Source organism: Leiobunum rupestre, chromosome 1 (assembly GCF_980474605.1).
Source record: "Leiobunum rupestre chromosome 1, qqLeiRupe1.1.hap1, whole genome shotgun sequence".
NCBI classification, from domain to species: Eukaryota; Metazoa; Arthropoda; class Arachnida; order Opiliones; family Sclerosomatidae; genus Leiobunum; species Leiobunum rupestre.
The window spans coordinates 10,206,039-10,221,809 of record NC_143384.1 but is presented as its reverse complement, the minus strand read 5'-3'; the positions used below and the strand labels follow the sequence as shown (position 1 = coordinate 10,221,809).

The 15,771-nt window shown below is 34.2% G+C and overlaps 1 protein-coding gene and 1 long non-coding RNA gene across 2 annotated transcripts; both read right to left on the bottom strand.

The window, feature by feature from the left end:
- Positions 1-328: 328 nt before the first annotated feature.
- Positions 329-1,017, bottom strand: LOC149961067 (uncharacterized). The gene is made up of 2 exons (XR_016480763.1): positions 972-1,017; positions 329-546 (listed from the first exon to the last, which is right to left on the bottom strand). It is a non-coding gene; the product is annotated as an uncharacterized LOC149961067 (long non-coding RNA).
- A 28-nt stretch (positions 1,018-1,045) lies between these two features.
- On the bottom strand, positions 1,046-13,387 carry LOC149961066 (gamma-aminobutyric acid receptor subunit pi-like). The gene is made up of 9 exons (XM_090153794.1): positions 13,369-13,387; positions 12,229-12,402; positions 8,330-8,431; positions 4,779-4,915; positions 3,660-3,886; positions 3,132-3,214; positions 2,848-3,012; positions 1,902-2,266; positions 1,046-1,228 (listed from the first exon to the last, which is right to left on the bottom strand). The coding sequence occupies exons 1-9, from the start codon at positions 13,385-13,387 to the stop codon at positions 1,046-1,048; spliced, it is 1,455 nt and encodes a 484-aa protein (XP_090009920.1).
- Positions 13,388-15,771: the final 2,384 nt, after the last annotated feature.

The window sequence follows — 15,771 nt, the reverse complement described above, 5'->3', positions numbered from 1 at the left end:
TCAAGTGGTATGTTGCTTACCCCGGGACATCATTACTTCTATCGTCCTCTCAACGGGTGCCTCAATTAGCCAATATAACCTCGATAATAATCAATAACAATAATAATCAGCTAGACTAATACCCAAGGCTCCACCTTAGGCCCAAGTCATCTAACGACTTATAATGCCTTTAAACAGGTGGCCGGGTTACAATGCGCAGGAGGGTGGTGGCAAGCCCTTCATGCCACGCAGTTTTTGAGTAAGCTTTCGAATCCTGTAAATTTAAGCGTGCATGAACGATTGCACCATGAAGCCTTATTTTCAGTTTTTCAGCAAATGTGCCCGCGCTTCGATTATAAGAAATATGTTTGATATTAACTCCCAATCCATAGGTGCGCGAAGTTCTATGTTTAAGTTCAAGGTTTCTGGCGAATACCGTGATAGGGACAGGACACCCATGGCTGATGTATGGATACCACTCGTTCGGGGTTGGGGTCGTCCGCCACATTACTTGCTTCCCAGACGCGTGGAATTACAGGACGACGCCACTGGCCCCGGCTTCTCAATCTACATGACAATGGAAAAAAGAGTAAAAAATATAGAAATTTATTGTTACTTATGTACCACACTAGTTGACATTCATTAAATCACGAAACACGATTTTGGAAACAGTTTTATCTCTTTTTAGCTTTAAACGTGCTATTAGCTAGTTTGCGCCCTAATTCAGGTTGACACCTTTTAGATCTAAGGAATTGCAATCATCTGATATGAGGAAAGTCGTTTGGACGTGATAAATGAACTTTGTTGCCGTAATTTCTCATGAAAATTGATAAACTAAAATAATTAATTTCAATCAAGAAATTTTCACCAAATATAATTGTTGTATAAGATATTTATCGTTCGTGATCCAAAGAAAAATCAACAATTATATATAAAATGAGATTAAGAAATGACGTCTTAAAATAAAATTTAAAATCTTCGTCTTGGATTACCTATCTGCGTTCATTGAAACAGTGGTTTCCATCCATTGACTCACGAGAGTTTCTTAAAACAGAAAAAAAATGGTTTAACTGCCAGACTTATGCAAAATCCACGTCCAGTACACAACAGAAAATAAAAGCATTATCACGGGAAAAAGTACCCGGGAATAAATATCTAAATAGCATTTGCTCGGTTCATCCGATATGTAATGGTCGTTTAATTTCGAAACATCTTCACTGCTATCACGCAGATTTTCGGTCAAAATAATCTGCAAATAAAATAAATTTTCAGTTAAGCAAAATTTGAAAAAGCACACGCCATCCCACAGGCTCAAAATGTTCTAAGCCCATACACAAATAAAATTATTTTATACATCATGAAATCAAGTTGAAAATTCCAAAGAATTTGAATATCGAACGCAAGAGAACGAAAATATTGCTCAAAAACTAAAATAACCTAGTTTCATAGATATATATGAAATCCTTTACTGATAGACATCTAATCTATCTAAGTAAATTTCTGGAATTTTTGTAAATTTATTTCCACAATGGTAGGAAGGTTTTACTGATTTTGGTTTGTTTGAATTTTTGTATCCCTTTTATTACCTTTATTGCGTGGTGAGAGTTTGTTGTGTTCCAACATAATAACCATGACAAGATTAAGATAAGTATAATAGTCAATTAATGAAGATTTTATTCACATGATGGTAGAAAGAGTAAAAGGAGATATAGTCGACTGATGCTTATGAAATGACCCGTCGTATTTATAGTCTGCGGTCAGCGTGTATAATTGATAAGATAATACGGTGTAGGTTAAATAGTTTTTTACATGAACATTACAGAGTTTTATTTCGCAAAGGTACACAAAATAACTTGACGGAAAAATATCTATAGCTGGGAAGCGCGGGCGAAAGTTTTGTACAGAAAAAAAACGCCTCTTACCCTATTTTTAGGATGTATTTTGTCTGATTTAACTCCCATTCTTTTAGGCCAGCTATATCGTGAATAAGCAATGCCGTATTCAACAATGGACGCGAATATGAGAGTTAGGCAGGCAAACACCCAAACATCCAGAGCAGTGACGTATTGGACTTGAGGAAGGCTACTTCTTATTTCAATCATAATCGTGGTAACTGTCAACAAGGCCGTCACCCCCAGAGTGACCCTTGCCGGGACTGCGTCCAGGTCCAGCCAGAATGACAACCAAGAGCAAATGACGACCAGAGAGCTCGGGAAATAAAAGTTGATGATGCTTCCAGTCAAACGCCTGTGCAATTTTATCTCAACCCAAAGGTCGGTGTAATTGCCTGAAATCAGAATAAAGAGTTATTTGTCGCCAATGGAGCAAGATCGAAACCACTTTTACTCGGTAAGTGATATAGTTTTAACTATTTTTCATTAAGGACATGAGTAAGATGATATTAAGATTTTTGGTATTTCTTTTGAAATAATAAACATTTTAAGATACCATGCAACATAGATACCCAATAAATAATTTTTCAAGTAATTTTATGCCATAACATCACCCTTCAGAATGATTTACCAAGAGATATAGAGGAAAAACTTAGACACTCTTAAAATATCTGGACGTTTTTGTTTAATCCCAATTTAGTGGCGATCGATTTAGGCATCCCTTTATTTAACGCTTAATACCTTCTTAAATATTTCGTTTTGACTCTCTTCTGTGAATGGTTAGGGTCCCTAGAAACTTCATAGTCGTTAGGAGATATGGAGCCCTCATTGCCACTACAGGCCTATAAATTTAATAATTTTTGGGATATTAATTACTACGTAAGTAGGAAATTATTCACTTCACCATCTAGAAAATTAAACTAACAAAATATTCAACTTTTTTTTCAGAGTTCCTTCTAAGACGTGAAGACCATACCTGAATACCAATTTTCTGTCCTTGAGAATGTCCTGGGTTCGTCCACAACGAATTGCAAAGAGTGGACTGGATACGCAAATGTTGCTCCGCTTTGGTTTCGGTACAACGGGTCGGTTTGCAGCTCAGAAGCCCAATGAAGATGTATATCCTCATCAGAACTATACACTAAGAAAAATTAAATTTCCAATAATATTGAAACTTTTCTAAAATTTAAAACATTATTTAAAACAAAAAATAACTTATTTTGTTACAATTCTTGCGTCGATCATAAAAAGGAATCTTACTTAATCCAATCCTAATGTAACATGTTTGAGTGTCTACAGGATAAAGATGAAATTCCATTTGGCAAAATGTCGTCATAATAGACCTAAACTTGGAGGAAAATTGTATGTATTCTGGTACTTAAGAGAACAGTTACCTTTCACGCATTATTTCCGAGTACGGAAAATTTTCAATTAAGTATATTTGTCCAAAATTTGGAAAATGTGATTAATTAAGCACAGTTCACGATCTTCGAAGAAAAAACCCCTAATCCAAATAATTTATGTTATATGATATGTGGTTTCTAATGAAAATATATATATGATATCTTCATAGGCTTGAGTAAAGTGTGTTTGACAAATAATTTAGAGAAATAGTGAGTTCCTTTCGAAAATAGGGTATAAAATTTGATTTCAACATTAGATCAAAAAACGGGCAGTCTCACATTAAATCCAAAATTTATCTTAGGAATTATTTACACTTAACGAAATTTACTTTTCATTGTTATGATTTAAATTATTTAATACAATTCAAAATGGATGTGAGCTCACCTTTCAGTTCTGGTGATCATTCCGTTTAGAAACAATTTAAAACTTAGATTGGGGACAGTGTTGAAAAACATTTGAACATCCTTCGTATTTGCAAATATGATATCTGGTTTCCACATGCATTTGGCCACGTCCTCCGGGATAAGCATTGGACGACTTATATTAATAACATCAAACTTAATCTTCGGATTAAGCCATTTAATCAGGGTGTAGCTGTGAATTTTCATTTCCTGGTACACGATAAACATTTAGTACATAAAATATTTTAATTTTTTAACAGGATCCGGCATTCACTGTGTATAAATATATAGGATGCTGATGAATCTATGATAGTTTATTTTTTTTCCTTATATTTGTTAAAAGTATATCTACAGAGATCCTTTTATACAAAGTGTTACGGATAACAGTACCGAAACGTTTATATTGTAATCTATGTGTATCTACGAGTTTAAAATGTCCAATGAACTATGATCCTAAAAAGCTAAATTGCGAGCTCTCAAAAATCGACCAAGACACATTCTGAAATTGTTTTTTTTTAAATAAATAGAAGAATATTTACATTAACTGTTCAAAATGCCCACCTTGGGCTCTAATACACAAACGAAAACGTCCAAAAAATTATTTCCGATCGTTTTCAAAGATTTCTGGTGGAGCCAAATATAAGTACTCGTCAAGTTAAAGACAGCTGGGCGTTAATCGTGTCATGGTGTGGATAAAACTTCACGGGCATCGTTATAACCCTATCCACCTTCGAAAAGTCCAAGCCTTAAACGAAATCGACTATCCTCGCCGCATCAACTTCTGTTAGTGGTTTGTGGACATCGCGCAGGACTATCCACAGATCCTATGTATCATCCTAGCATGCGATGAGACCAATTAATCCCTAGGTGGTATTCTCTATTTGGACTATAACCACCAGTTGAACCAAAACAACCTTCACGGAGCTGTTGTCGCATAGCACCAAGATAAATTCAGTCTCAACATCTGTGTGGCATTGTTGGACCAAATTTACGGTAACTCAACTTCCTTCCACCTACATGTAGGCTAAATGGAGAGTCGTACCAAGATTTTCTTTAACGAGCCTTACCAGAGCTACTGGAGGGCGTTCCTTTAGCCACTAACCAGAGAATGTGGTTCTTGAACGATGAAGCGCCACCACATTTCATCCGTCCCGTAAGTGATAATCTTGAGGTCGATAGGGTGAGAAGGAGCCATTATAACCGGCATGATCTCCCAATTTAAACCCATGCAATTTTTATCTTTGGGAACATCTCAAAGACTTCATTAAAAAACCATAATCCGAGGTGCCGATGACTTACGGCAGCACATATTTGATGGATGTGAGATTATTCGTAATAAGACAGAAATCTTAAAACACGTTCTCCAATTATTTTTACGACGTTGTCATTTGTGTATCAGAGCTCAAGGTGGTTATTTTGAACAGTTGATGCAAATTATTTTTTGTATGTGTCCTTGGCTTTTGCGTATCACACACTACTAGAAAGATTTATGAATTTGTCAATCTTCCCAGTTTACATTTATTACGTTCAAAATCTAGCAGTACATACATCTGAACGATCTCTTAATGATATTTATATATTCCACAATCGGTTTATCACTTTATCGCTAAAAAAACCCATACAATTTGTGTAAACAATTGGGGCTAAGGAAGAATAAAGATTTCACATTTGCTTTGATTACCATTTTTTTAAGCAGATTTTTGAGAGCTCGTAACTCTGAAACGAGTTTTTTGAGGACCATGGTTCATTTGAAAATTGAAACTCGCATAAATAACTCAATTAATATCAAATTAAAGTTTCGGTATCTCTAACACCCATACATTGAAGTTTCCAATTTGCTTTTATTTATTTTAACAATCACGATGCGTTAAATTTAGTTAATTACCATTTTGTTTTCATCGATTTGTTCGACATCCAAAAATGACAAGGATACATAAACTTTAAGAATCCTAGACGAGTTTATCGCTATTCAAAATAAAAATCATTACTCGAAAAAAATATTAATTTATGTAATTAAATGTTATCAACACAGAATGAATTAGAGTCCAAAGAGTGACTATTTATAGAAGATCTGAAGCCGTTGGGGTAGATTTGCTCCGGCAAGAGTTGGAAAGGGTTACATAAATGGTACCAATGAGATACTGGGAGATTGGATTTTTCAAGGGGAAAATATTTTTCTCTTCGAAAGAAATATGTGACTTACGCTAGAAAGCGTCTCAACCAAGTCATAATCTTTAATTTTAGATAAAAACATTTTTACTTTTACTTAAAAAACCCTTAATGTGGTACACTCAATTTAATTTTGAAAATCAAATATTTCAATTGTTTTTTACTTTCAATTGGGATTGTTGGGTCGGTTTTTTCCCAGCAGTTATTCAAATCTTCACTTTGATTCGGATTCATTAATCTGAAATATTTTAATTTATAACAATGTATATTAATTTCTGTAACTGATGTATCTGTACGAAACTGTATCATTTTAAATGTGTAGCTGTACCCAGGCCCACCCAAAATAATGAACACGAAAACATTAAACATGTAAGGACGAATTAATTCAAGCATTTTTAGAACAGAGGCGTAGAAAAAACGATTTATGAAAATTTGTAATGGACCGCTTTGGATAATGAGCCAGATACCTGAAATAAGCGATCGACGGCCTCGATATCGTATTGGCCCTGAGCCCTGGGAAGCTTATTGGCATGGTTGCTAATCGCGTTCATTTTGCGGTTTGTATCCCCCGAATAATTTTGAGCAGCCGGTGTTCAAAAAACAATGAGGTCTTCGCGACCATCTGAAGTTTTGTATCCAATCTGTAAGATTTATATGGAACTTTAAATATAATAATCAACTAGGCTAATACCCAAGGCACCACCATAGGCCGAAGTCATCAAACGACTTTTGAAGCCATTAATTTAGGTGGCCGGGTTACACGCCCTGCCAACAGCTCCCTACACTAACTATTACAATAAATACTATACTAATTACTATATAAAACTTTAAAAAATTACCTCTTTTACTAAAAATCGTTTTGATGACGTATATTTATTTTTAGGCCAAATCATGGCAAAAAGAATGTGTACGGCTACAAACGATTCCCTAGAAGAAATAACTAAGTATTTGTAACAATAAAAAAACACCTATAGAAACTTACATTTTTGTTACTCCTGGAAGGCTCACTAGGGTCAGGATTCCTAGATTCGGGCGACTTAAGGATATATATACTACCTAAAACCCCCTAGGGGAACGCGTTGGAAACTCTAGCAGCTGTTTCTATTTCGTTGCAAACCATTTTGGTTTAATTTTCGTAACGTGTTTAAAGAATTATGTACAGGTGGTTAATTTTATTAAGCTAACGTAACTGAAAGTGTAAATGTAACTACTCTGACATTTTATAACCCCTAGCGGGACGCGTTGGAAACTCTAGCAGCTGTTTCTATTTCGTTGCAAACCATTTTGGTTTAATTTTCGTAACGGGTTTTAAGAATAATGTGCAGGTGGTTAATTTTATTAATCTAACGTAACTGAAAGTGTAAATGTAACTACTCTGACATTTTATAACCCCTAGCGGGACGCGTTGGAAACACAAGCAGCTGTTTCTATTTCGTTGCAAACCATTTTGGTTTAATTTTCGTAACGGTTTTAATGTACAGGTGGTGTTTTTTATTAATCTAACGTAACTGAAGGTGTAAATATAACATTCGACCACTTGTTTAAAAATGAAAAAGATGGCGGCGTTATCCAAGCATCCTAGCAATTACCAAACTCGGGATCACACTTTGAAATAAAAATGGATATTTTACTATCGCCGTCGCTATGAAAGTACCTAATTCGTCACCTTTAAGTACCCAGTATTTCCAAAAGCATTTCGTGAATCCATTGGAAAATCCATTTCGAGATTTAGTTTGTTTTTTCAATTCTGTAGGCTTCCTTCAGCTTTCAACTTTTTTTCAACAGATCACGTGATATAAACTACGTCACCAAGTCGTGAAATAATTTTCATAGATGCGTTGTTGTTTTCATAAGCCAGCCGCTATGGGAAAGAGAAAGATGTCTCCGCTTAGGGTACCAAAGATATGCTGGATATGTGAGGAACGATACCAGTCCGTGAGAGGTTTCAAACAACATTTAATGACTCATTTATCTTGTAATAAAATAAAAGAAGAATCGGATCTGGCGTGTGATTGTGAGGCGAGTGAATCTCTCCATTATACCGAGCAAGAGGAAATGTCAGATGATAAAATTATCGATTATCTTAACGAACTTATTGTGGCATGTAAAAAGCGCGATGAAACTAATCAAATTCCTAATATTAAAACCGTTGTAAAGAAATTGTGAATACACGTTCTTTCTATTGAATTCATTGTTATTTTTAATAACATTTTAAGGGGGGCGTATAAAGTACTTTTTAATTAAAGTAAACTAACATAGATTTTTTAGAACACTTACAGTTTAACACTTAAAATTTTATGTAAAGGCGGTATTAAAAAACTCGGATACATATTTTTTTACATTGATACGTTATTATAATATTTTTCGTTACACTTTGAAATTAAAAATATGTTTACGACTTTTGTAATATTGTTACATTTCCAACTTGGCATCCTTGAATAAATGGACACAATGGAATTGAACGGCAATGAACTATTAACATACCGGGTATGTCTTCATCTTTCCATTCCTCAACCACTAGTCCGCAATAAGGACATTTGACACTCGAGTCGTTCTTGAGCGAATAAAATCCAAAGGCGGCCAACTCTTCGGTTCCATATTTAACCCAGTTTTTAAAACTTAATAATCTTTCTTGTTCCGAAAACATTTTTAAAGACTCGTACGAATGCTCCTTTCGTATCGTAGGAAGGACACTTTCAAGTTCTATTCTCGCTTCTATATATTCCGCTTGAAGTTTTCGTTTCTTTTTTTTCAATATATTTATACCTTTTAATAGTTCCGTACACGGTTCGTTATTTTCCTTATCACTCATTATCCAACTGTCGTCCAATTTTGTTCCGTAAAATGAAATATGTAATTCTTGCTTCGTAGGGTTCACCCTAAACTCGTTACCGAAAACAACTGCTAGTAAGTTATTTCCGCCCGTTATTTCATATGACGCTATAAAATACGTATAACCATTATTATTACCAAATTAATACGCGGGAGATTATAACAGAAAAACAAGTTATAGCTTTGGTCCGAGTTTGGACGACAACGTATTTGTTAGGCTTAGATTTTTAGTGTGTGCTGCCACTAAGTTCTTAATTTACCCCTGGTGGTGAAACTATAATGCTCTTTAATACCCTCGGTCAACGAATTAAGTAACGTTCGTTATTTGTTACGTTTATAAGAGTTCAATTTACCCCTAGTGGTGAGAAATAGCAATACTATAATGTCCTTTAATAAACAACGAACGTTTATAAGAGTTCAATTTACCCCTGGTGGTGAGAAATGGCAATGCCACTCTAAAATCTAAATAGAATCTGTAAATATTACTATAAGCCCATATCTGCTACCCATTTAATAAAACTATTAATCATTTTAAAGGTTCACAAATTGAATGAGCGTTCTTTCACGTAGTGGCCCCTCCCATAATTTCGCTACCACTTACGAAAATTAACGGACCATACATGTTAAAGTCAATTAAACCGCTACGTAAACATTCCTCGTGCCGCTTGGTAAACACGGAATAATATACAGCTAGTTAACGATAGATTAGAGGATCTTTTTTACGTTTATTCAATATTAAAGATTTTTACGACATTTATAACGGCTCAATACAAGTATAGTTCTTAATACTATAATTTATATACACGATATTATTGATAAACTAACGCAAAATTACAAAGAATCGCAGACATGTTCGACTGGTTATATGTTGTCGTAAATGTTTTATGCAATGTACACGTTTAACACGAATAACCGTTTAAAAGTTCATATAGGGGCGACTTGTTTAAGTAACAGGTTTAGGTAACCCGAATCCATAGATACCAGCGTGTTTAACTTTTTATAATCAATCTTTATGGACATATCCTTTAGCGACGAAAATTCAGAGCTGCAAACGTTGTTAATTATGCCTAAGATACCACAGTATTAATTCAAACCGTCATTGATCTATTAAAATGATGAACGGTTATTGAAATATCCATTACAAAGGCAAGTGATTTACCCTACAAAGATTACTATTATTTAAATTTCATGAGCGCGAACCGACCTTGTTATGTAAATATTTCGTATAGTGTCAATGTATAAATGCATTATATTTACTAGGATTTATAAGCGGTAATATTAAATTTTATGCGTAAAACTGATATTTTGAGGAAAATGTATACGATGTGCGTAAAGACTGTGAAACATTTATAAGGCCAGAGCTGCAAACGTTGTTAATAATCCCAAGCTTATTCTTAATATAGGGACAACTTGTTTCAAACTGCGAGGTTAACGATTAGACCAGACCGATGGTACGGTAATATAAAACAATGTATACGTAAACGATTTATGTACGTGAGGCATTGTTAGATTAACTTTACACGAAAATAGTTTCCCCTGTTTGGGACAACTTAACCAAAATTGAAACTTGTACAGTTTTCATATCAGGTAATCATGTATCCGAATGAAAATATCCATAGATAGCGACGTTTATACCTAAAAAATGCATTGCATGATTATAATAATTTAATTTATGGAAGACCCCTTTCATTAACCATAAATCAGATGATCACGTGACGCGGCTTTTTGATCGAACCATATAGGGAAAACTTGTTACACACGCCGAAACGCGAGTTATTGAAATGTCTTTTGGCATTATGTAATTCACCCTTTTCAACACATGTTTACGTGAGATGACCCCAAACACGCTTCCTAACGGACGACAGGATATACTATCTTTACTGTCATTAACGTATTGACTATTTTAAAAAACTTGAAATATCCAAGATGGCCACTAATAAACAAAACTCCCTAGTTAATTTCTTCACCCCAAAAATAACCTTGAATACCCAGTTTACATTTCATAAATTTTAGTTTCCTAAGGCTTAATATTCACGATGGCCAGGCTACCTACAAACTTTACCCCTGCAACCTTATTAAAGGTTAAGTGACGGTAATATATAGTTTTTGATGCATTTACAATGTCATAATAATAATCAGCTAGGCCCAAGCCATCTACCGACTTTTAATGCGACGTTTTATGTTAATATATATATAAAAATCCTTTAGGGACAACTTGTTTAAAAACAAGCTTGAACATGATATAAAGTAAATATGGCAAATTTCCTAAAAAATAACAAAGATAGCCACACTTTTCAATACACCCTACAGAACCCGTTTGAATATGAATCATTAAAGATGGCGGCCAAACCACATGAATTTTCCAGCCAAAAATGACTAACAACCGCTAAAAGAGAGACCACTCGAAACCAGCCTAAAAGCTTTACCCCGTTATGTGTTGTTAGCGTAAATATGAATCATTTTTACCACGCTTCGGGAAGGCGCTTTTAAGAGTCTATACTTTTTATGTGCAAAAAGACATTTTTAGATTAATAACCTAAAAACCGTTAAAAAGGTGCCCGTATTAGGGGTGACTTATATTTGAAACTTCTACCCGAATCCAAAGATACCAGTCTAGTGGTGAAGCTTTGACAAATGTTAAACTTTCACCAGCAATCTTTATGGAAGACCCATTTCAATTACCGTAAATAAGATGGTGCGTGTCACGTGACGTGGCTATAATCATTAACGAACCATATAGGGACAACTTGTTACCCAATGAGACACCCCTGGTGGGACACTATAAAGATGACCACGAATGACAGGTTATAACACGATACAAGCTTTATCCCGTTATGTTCAGTCATTAAAAGTGAATCATTTTTACCACGCTTCCTAACGGTTATTACAACACAGCTTATTATGATGTAACCTTTTATTATACCTTTAACTCTCAATTTCTTCCTAAGAGTTCAACCAAGACACCACTTGTTAGTTGGTCGATACATTTTCTCCCTAATCATTTCACATGTTAAAGAATTTTCAAGTAGACATAGTAGGGAGGAATTTGATTGCCAGATGCGGAAACAGCACAAAGAACTGCGATTTGTGATTTAGAATTTCCTGTAATTTGTCATTACATTTATCTGCATTTTGGAGGCCAAACCCTTTCCAGTTTTTGGACCAAGCGCGAAGCCAGATTCGTCGCAATTCCAAATTCGAGAACAACCGCTGTACAACATTTCCGAAAGTGAAATAAAGTCAAAAAACCCATCAAACCACTCGTTAATGGTTTTTGGCGTACATGCCATCGCTCTCGCTAACTGCAATGGTTCAGGTGTTAAAAGTTTTACTTCAGGGTGTCTATTTAAGAAACCGATCCACCAATCGTTTCCAGGTCTATTTTATTTGAACGGTGAAGGCTTATTTCCATAGTTATAAGTTGGTAAACGTTTTCAGCAATCTGCCGTTTCGTTTGTCCATAACCGATTTTAGACATTTTAACTGCCCAGGTAGCTAAATCATTTTCTAGGTTGGTTTTCCAATTTTTGCGAACACTTCCGATTTCCCACGTAGTTTGTTATGAAGCGTTTGTCTTGGTATTGAATAAAGCTTGGCGACCTTTCTCAAAGACATCTTCTTTGCATTCACAGCTTCCATGGCTAAGCGCAGATTTTTGTCGGACCACTTTCGATAATTTCTCTTGTTTTTGGCTACTGACTCGTCAACTATACTACCAATATTTTCTGAAAGTAAAACACAAAAGTTATTATATTTTTAAATAGATCGTTATATAGAGTAAATTCTTTCCAAAAACACCACTTTTAAGGGACAACTTGTAAAAATATTTAACCATGAGACCCTGTTTTCTGGCCAAATGGAGTAGTATGGGTTCAAATATACCTTACTCGATTTAGATTTGTTGACCAAATCACTTGCCTACATAAGAAAACCAACTGCGTGCAACTCCGCTACTCCCAATATCAAATATGAAAACCTTCACTTCCCTAAAACCAGAGAATATAAGCCTACTCTGACTTCAATTTCTACAACCAAATGACTTCCTCTTCCTAATATTTGTGGTAAAAAATCCTAACCAGTTTTGCTCTTAACTTTCCATAGCGAAATAGACCAAAAAATGGTCCAAAACACCAATTATAAGGGACACATTGTAAAAATATTTAACCATAATTACCTGTTTACTGTAAAAACCCTATATTCTGGCCAAATGGAGTAGTATGAGTTCAAATATACCTTCCTCGATTTAGATTTTTTGACCAAATCACTGGCCTATATATGAAAACAAACTGTGTGCAACTCCTCTACTCCCAATATCAAATATGAAAACCCTAACTTCCCTAAGACTAAACTCTTAGATTATAAAAGCCTACTCTGTCTTCAATATGTATAACCGACTAACTTCCTCCTCCTAATATTTCTTAAAAAAATTCATACTTTGCAAACTTAAAATCACTTTATACATTTTTAATTATTGTTATATAATGCGTTTTAAGTGTCCAAAGTTAGCCACAAGAGTGGTGTAATTAAATTTTCTAAAAATAGTATAATTTAAAGGTCCTTGCAAAATGTTTACTACTTTATTGAATAGAATAGGGTTCATTTTATTTATTGAGCATATATTTAGATAAATCTTGCATAAAGTAAACCCTCTAAACCTTATTTCGTTAACTAGCAAGAGATAATCATTATACCTGGTTCAAGTTCATCCATCTTGATAACTTAAAATCTGAGAAGCAGAAAATGTTTTGCCCGACTAAGTCAAAGGTTAGGGCTAAAGGAAATGACTTTTGAAAATCGTCTGCGTCGTCTGCTTCAGGCGGGAGGTTTTTTTAAGTTTAAAGTGTCCAATTTTAGCCGTGTCCCAACTAACCCGAAACCACCATAAAATAGAGAAGTTAGGATTGTGCTGGAATCGCTCAGGGAAAACAGTGTGATTGAATACGAAATCTTATTGAGCAAACACTGTTTTCACTAAGCTCTTTGTCTAAACGACTTAAATTAGTGGCGGATTAAAGAACAGGCTGCGTAGGCATAAGCTTAGTGTTTAATAAAGTCTCAAAAAGAACAGGCTGCGTAGGCATAAGCTTAGTGTTTAATAAAGTCTCAAAAAGAACAGGCTGCGTAGGCATAAGCTTAGTGTTTAATAAAGTCTCAAAAAGAACAGGCTGCGTAGGCATAAGCTTAGTGTTTAATGAAGTCTCAAAAAGAACCGGCTGCGTAGGCATAAGCTTAGTGTTTAAAAACGTCCAAAAAAGCGCCTGCAAGAAAAGGACTAAAAATATCATGCTAACCAAATAAGCACTTACCGAAGAGTTTTACCAACAATTTTCGTACCTTAATTTTATTTATCATATAAATTTAAACAATAACGTACCGCGCACGAATATATTGATGCAATTTCAAAATTTTTCTTTGTTATGCCAAATGCTTTTCCGGACACTATTTTAAATTGTTGTGTAATCTAGAAATCGCAGCGCGCTGTCAGTCAGAGGCAGAGGAAATAAGGCGATATCTGTTTCCTGTTAATTGATAAAAAGTCACGTTGTGGCTATTATTTACTCCCTTTGTTTCGATCATTGAAGTGTTTCATGTTTTATATTCATTTTATTTCAATTTTGACTCGATTTCTCGTTTTTGGGGCTTTTTGCTGGAATAGCTCTATTAAATTTATTTATATTATTTATGCAATAACGGTTTGGTTTTTTTAACTCTAAATTAGACAATACAGCTTGAAAATACAAAGAGCATACGTTTTTATTTTTGAGGTTCTTTATTATCTGATCTACTTAAGCTTTGGTCTTAAAAGGAATCCCTACAGATCCCTAATGGTATTGCACCTTCTAGTATAGGTAGTAAAAACAATTCACTCTATCTTTCTTGGAACTTAACTGAAACTTTTTCTTATAACTTAATTTAAAGCTGAATTTCTCTATTTCATTTTAACTAATCATTAATAGCAAAATCGTCCGTAGATTATCAATTTTTAAATTAAGAATCAATATGTGAAAATAAATCAGAAATCGATGTTGCTACTGTTTTAATTGATGTTTTCAGTTCAGCCTATGTTAGGTTAACGTAAATGTTCTAAACTTCACCAGCTCAGTCAAATTAAATTAAGTTTGAACCAAACTCGGAAAAATGTATGACAACTAACCATCTAGGCTTATCTTCGAAATTGGTTCTAGTAACGAAATCGTTTCATTCTTATATTTGATTTTGTTGCGTGTAGTTCCGAAAAAACTAGTAATAAGCAGTTCTCAGCGATTCGGCTGTGTATACTTTCCCTTGTCTATACGAAAAAGAAATCACTTTCTTTTAAGAGGAATGTATTTGAAAATGGCCAGCATTTGGTATATTTTCGTTTTGTAGCTCTTGTGAATACACGGTGGAAGATACACAGAAAAAAAGGTGTTTAGGTTTTTAACATCTAAACATGTTTGAAAGCTAAACATGGGTAAGAGTTGGTGTTGTTTCCTTAAACCCATCTGTTTAAAGAAAACGAGTTTCTCAAACAATCTTCCAAGATCTTTCCGGTAGTGTTCCAAACCGGAACAGCTGGTCATGTTTAGAAATTAAACTTCGTGGTTTTTAAACATAATGCTAAACAATGATGTTTAATAAGTGTATATTGCGTTACGAGTTTAATGTATATTTCGCGTTGCCTATATATTTCGTTTAATTTAGTTTTCTATTTTTCTAAAAAAAATAATATTCGTTAATCACCGTTATATTAATAGTGTTAAGTTGTTAACTACAATATGGACCGGGTTCTTATATAATCTCTTATTTTTAAGTTATTGGTAATTAAGACTAAATTAATAAATCAATAATTGAACGTGAACTACTAAAAATTAATAAAATAACACTACTTTTGATATGATTTAAGGCCGTATTTACACAAATAAAATTTAAATTAATTATAAATTAAAATATAATCAGGCAGTTTAAGAAATGAAATTCGTAGCCAATTAATATTTATATTATTTTAGATCGTAACTAAACAACTCAAATATACGGCTACTCAAAGAGTGGCGTATACGGCAAATTTACCACACCACCCAAACCTTTGAACATGTTTAGAAAATAATCTTAAA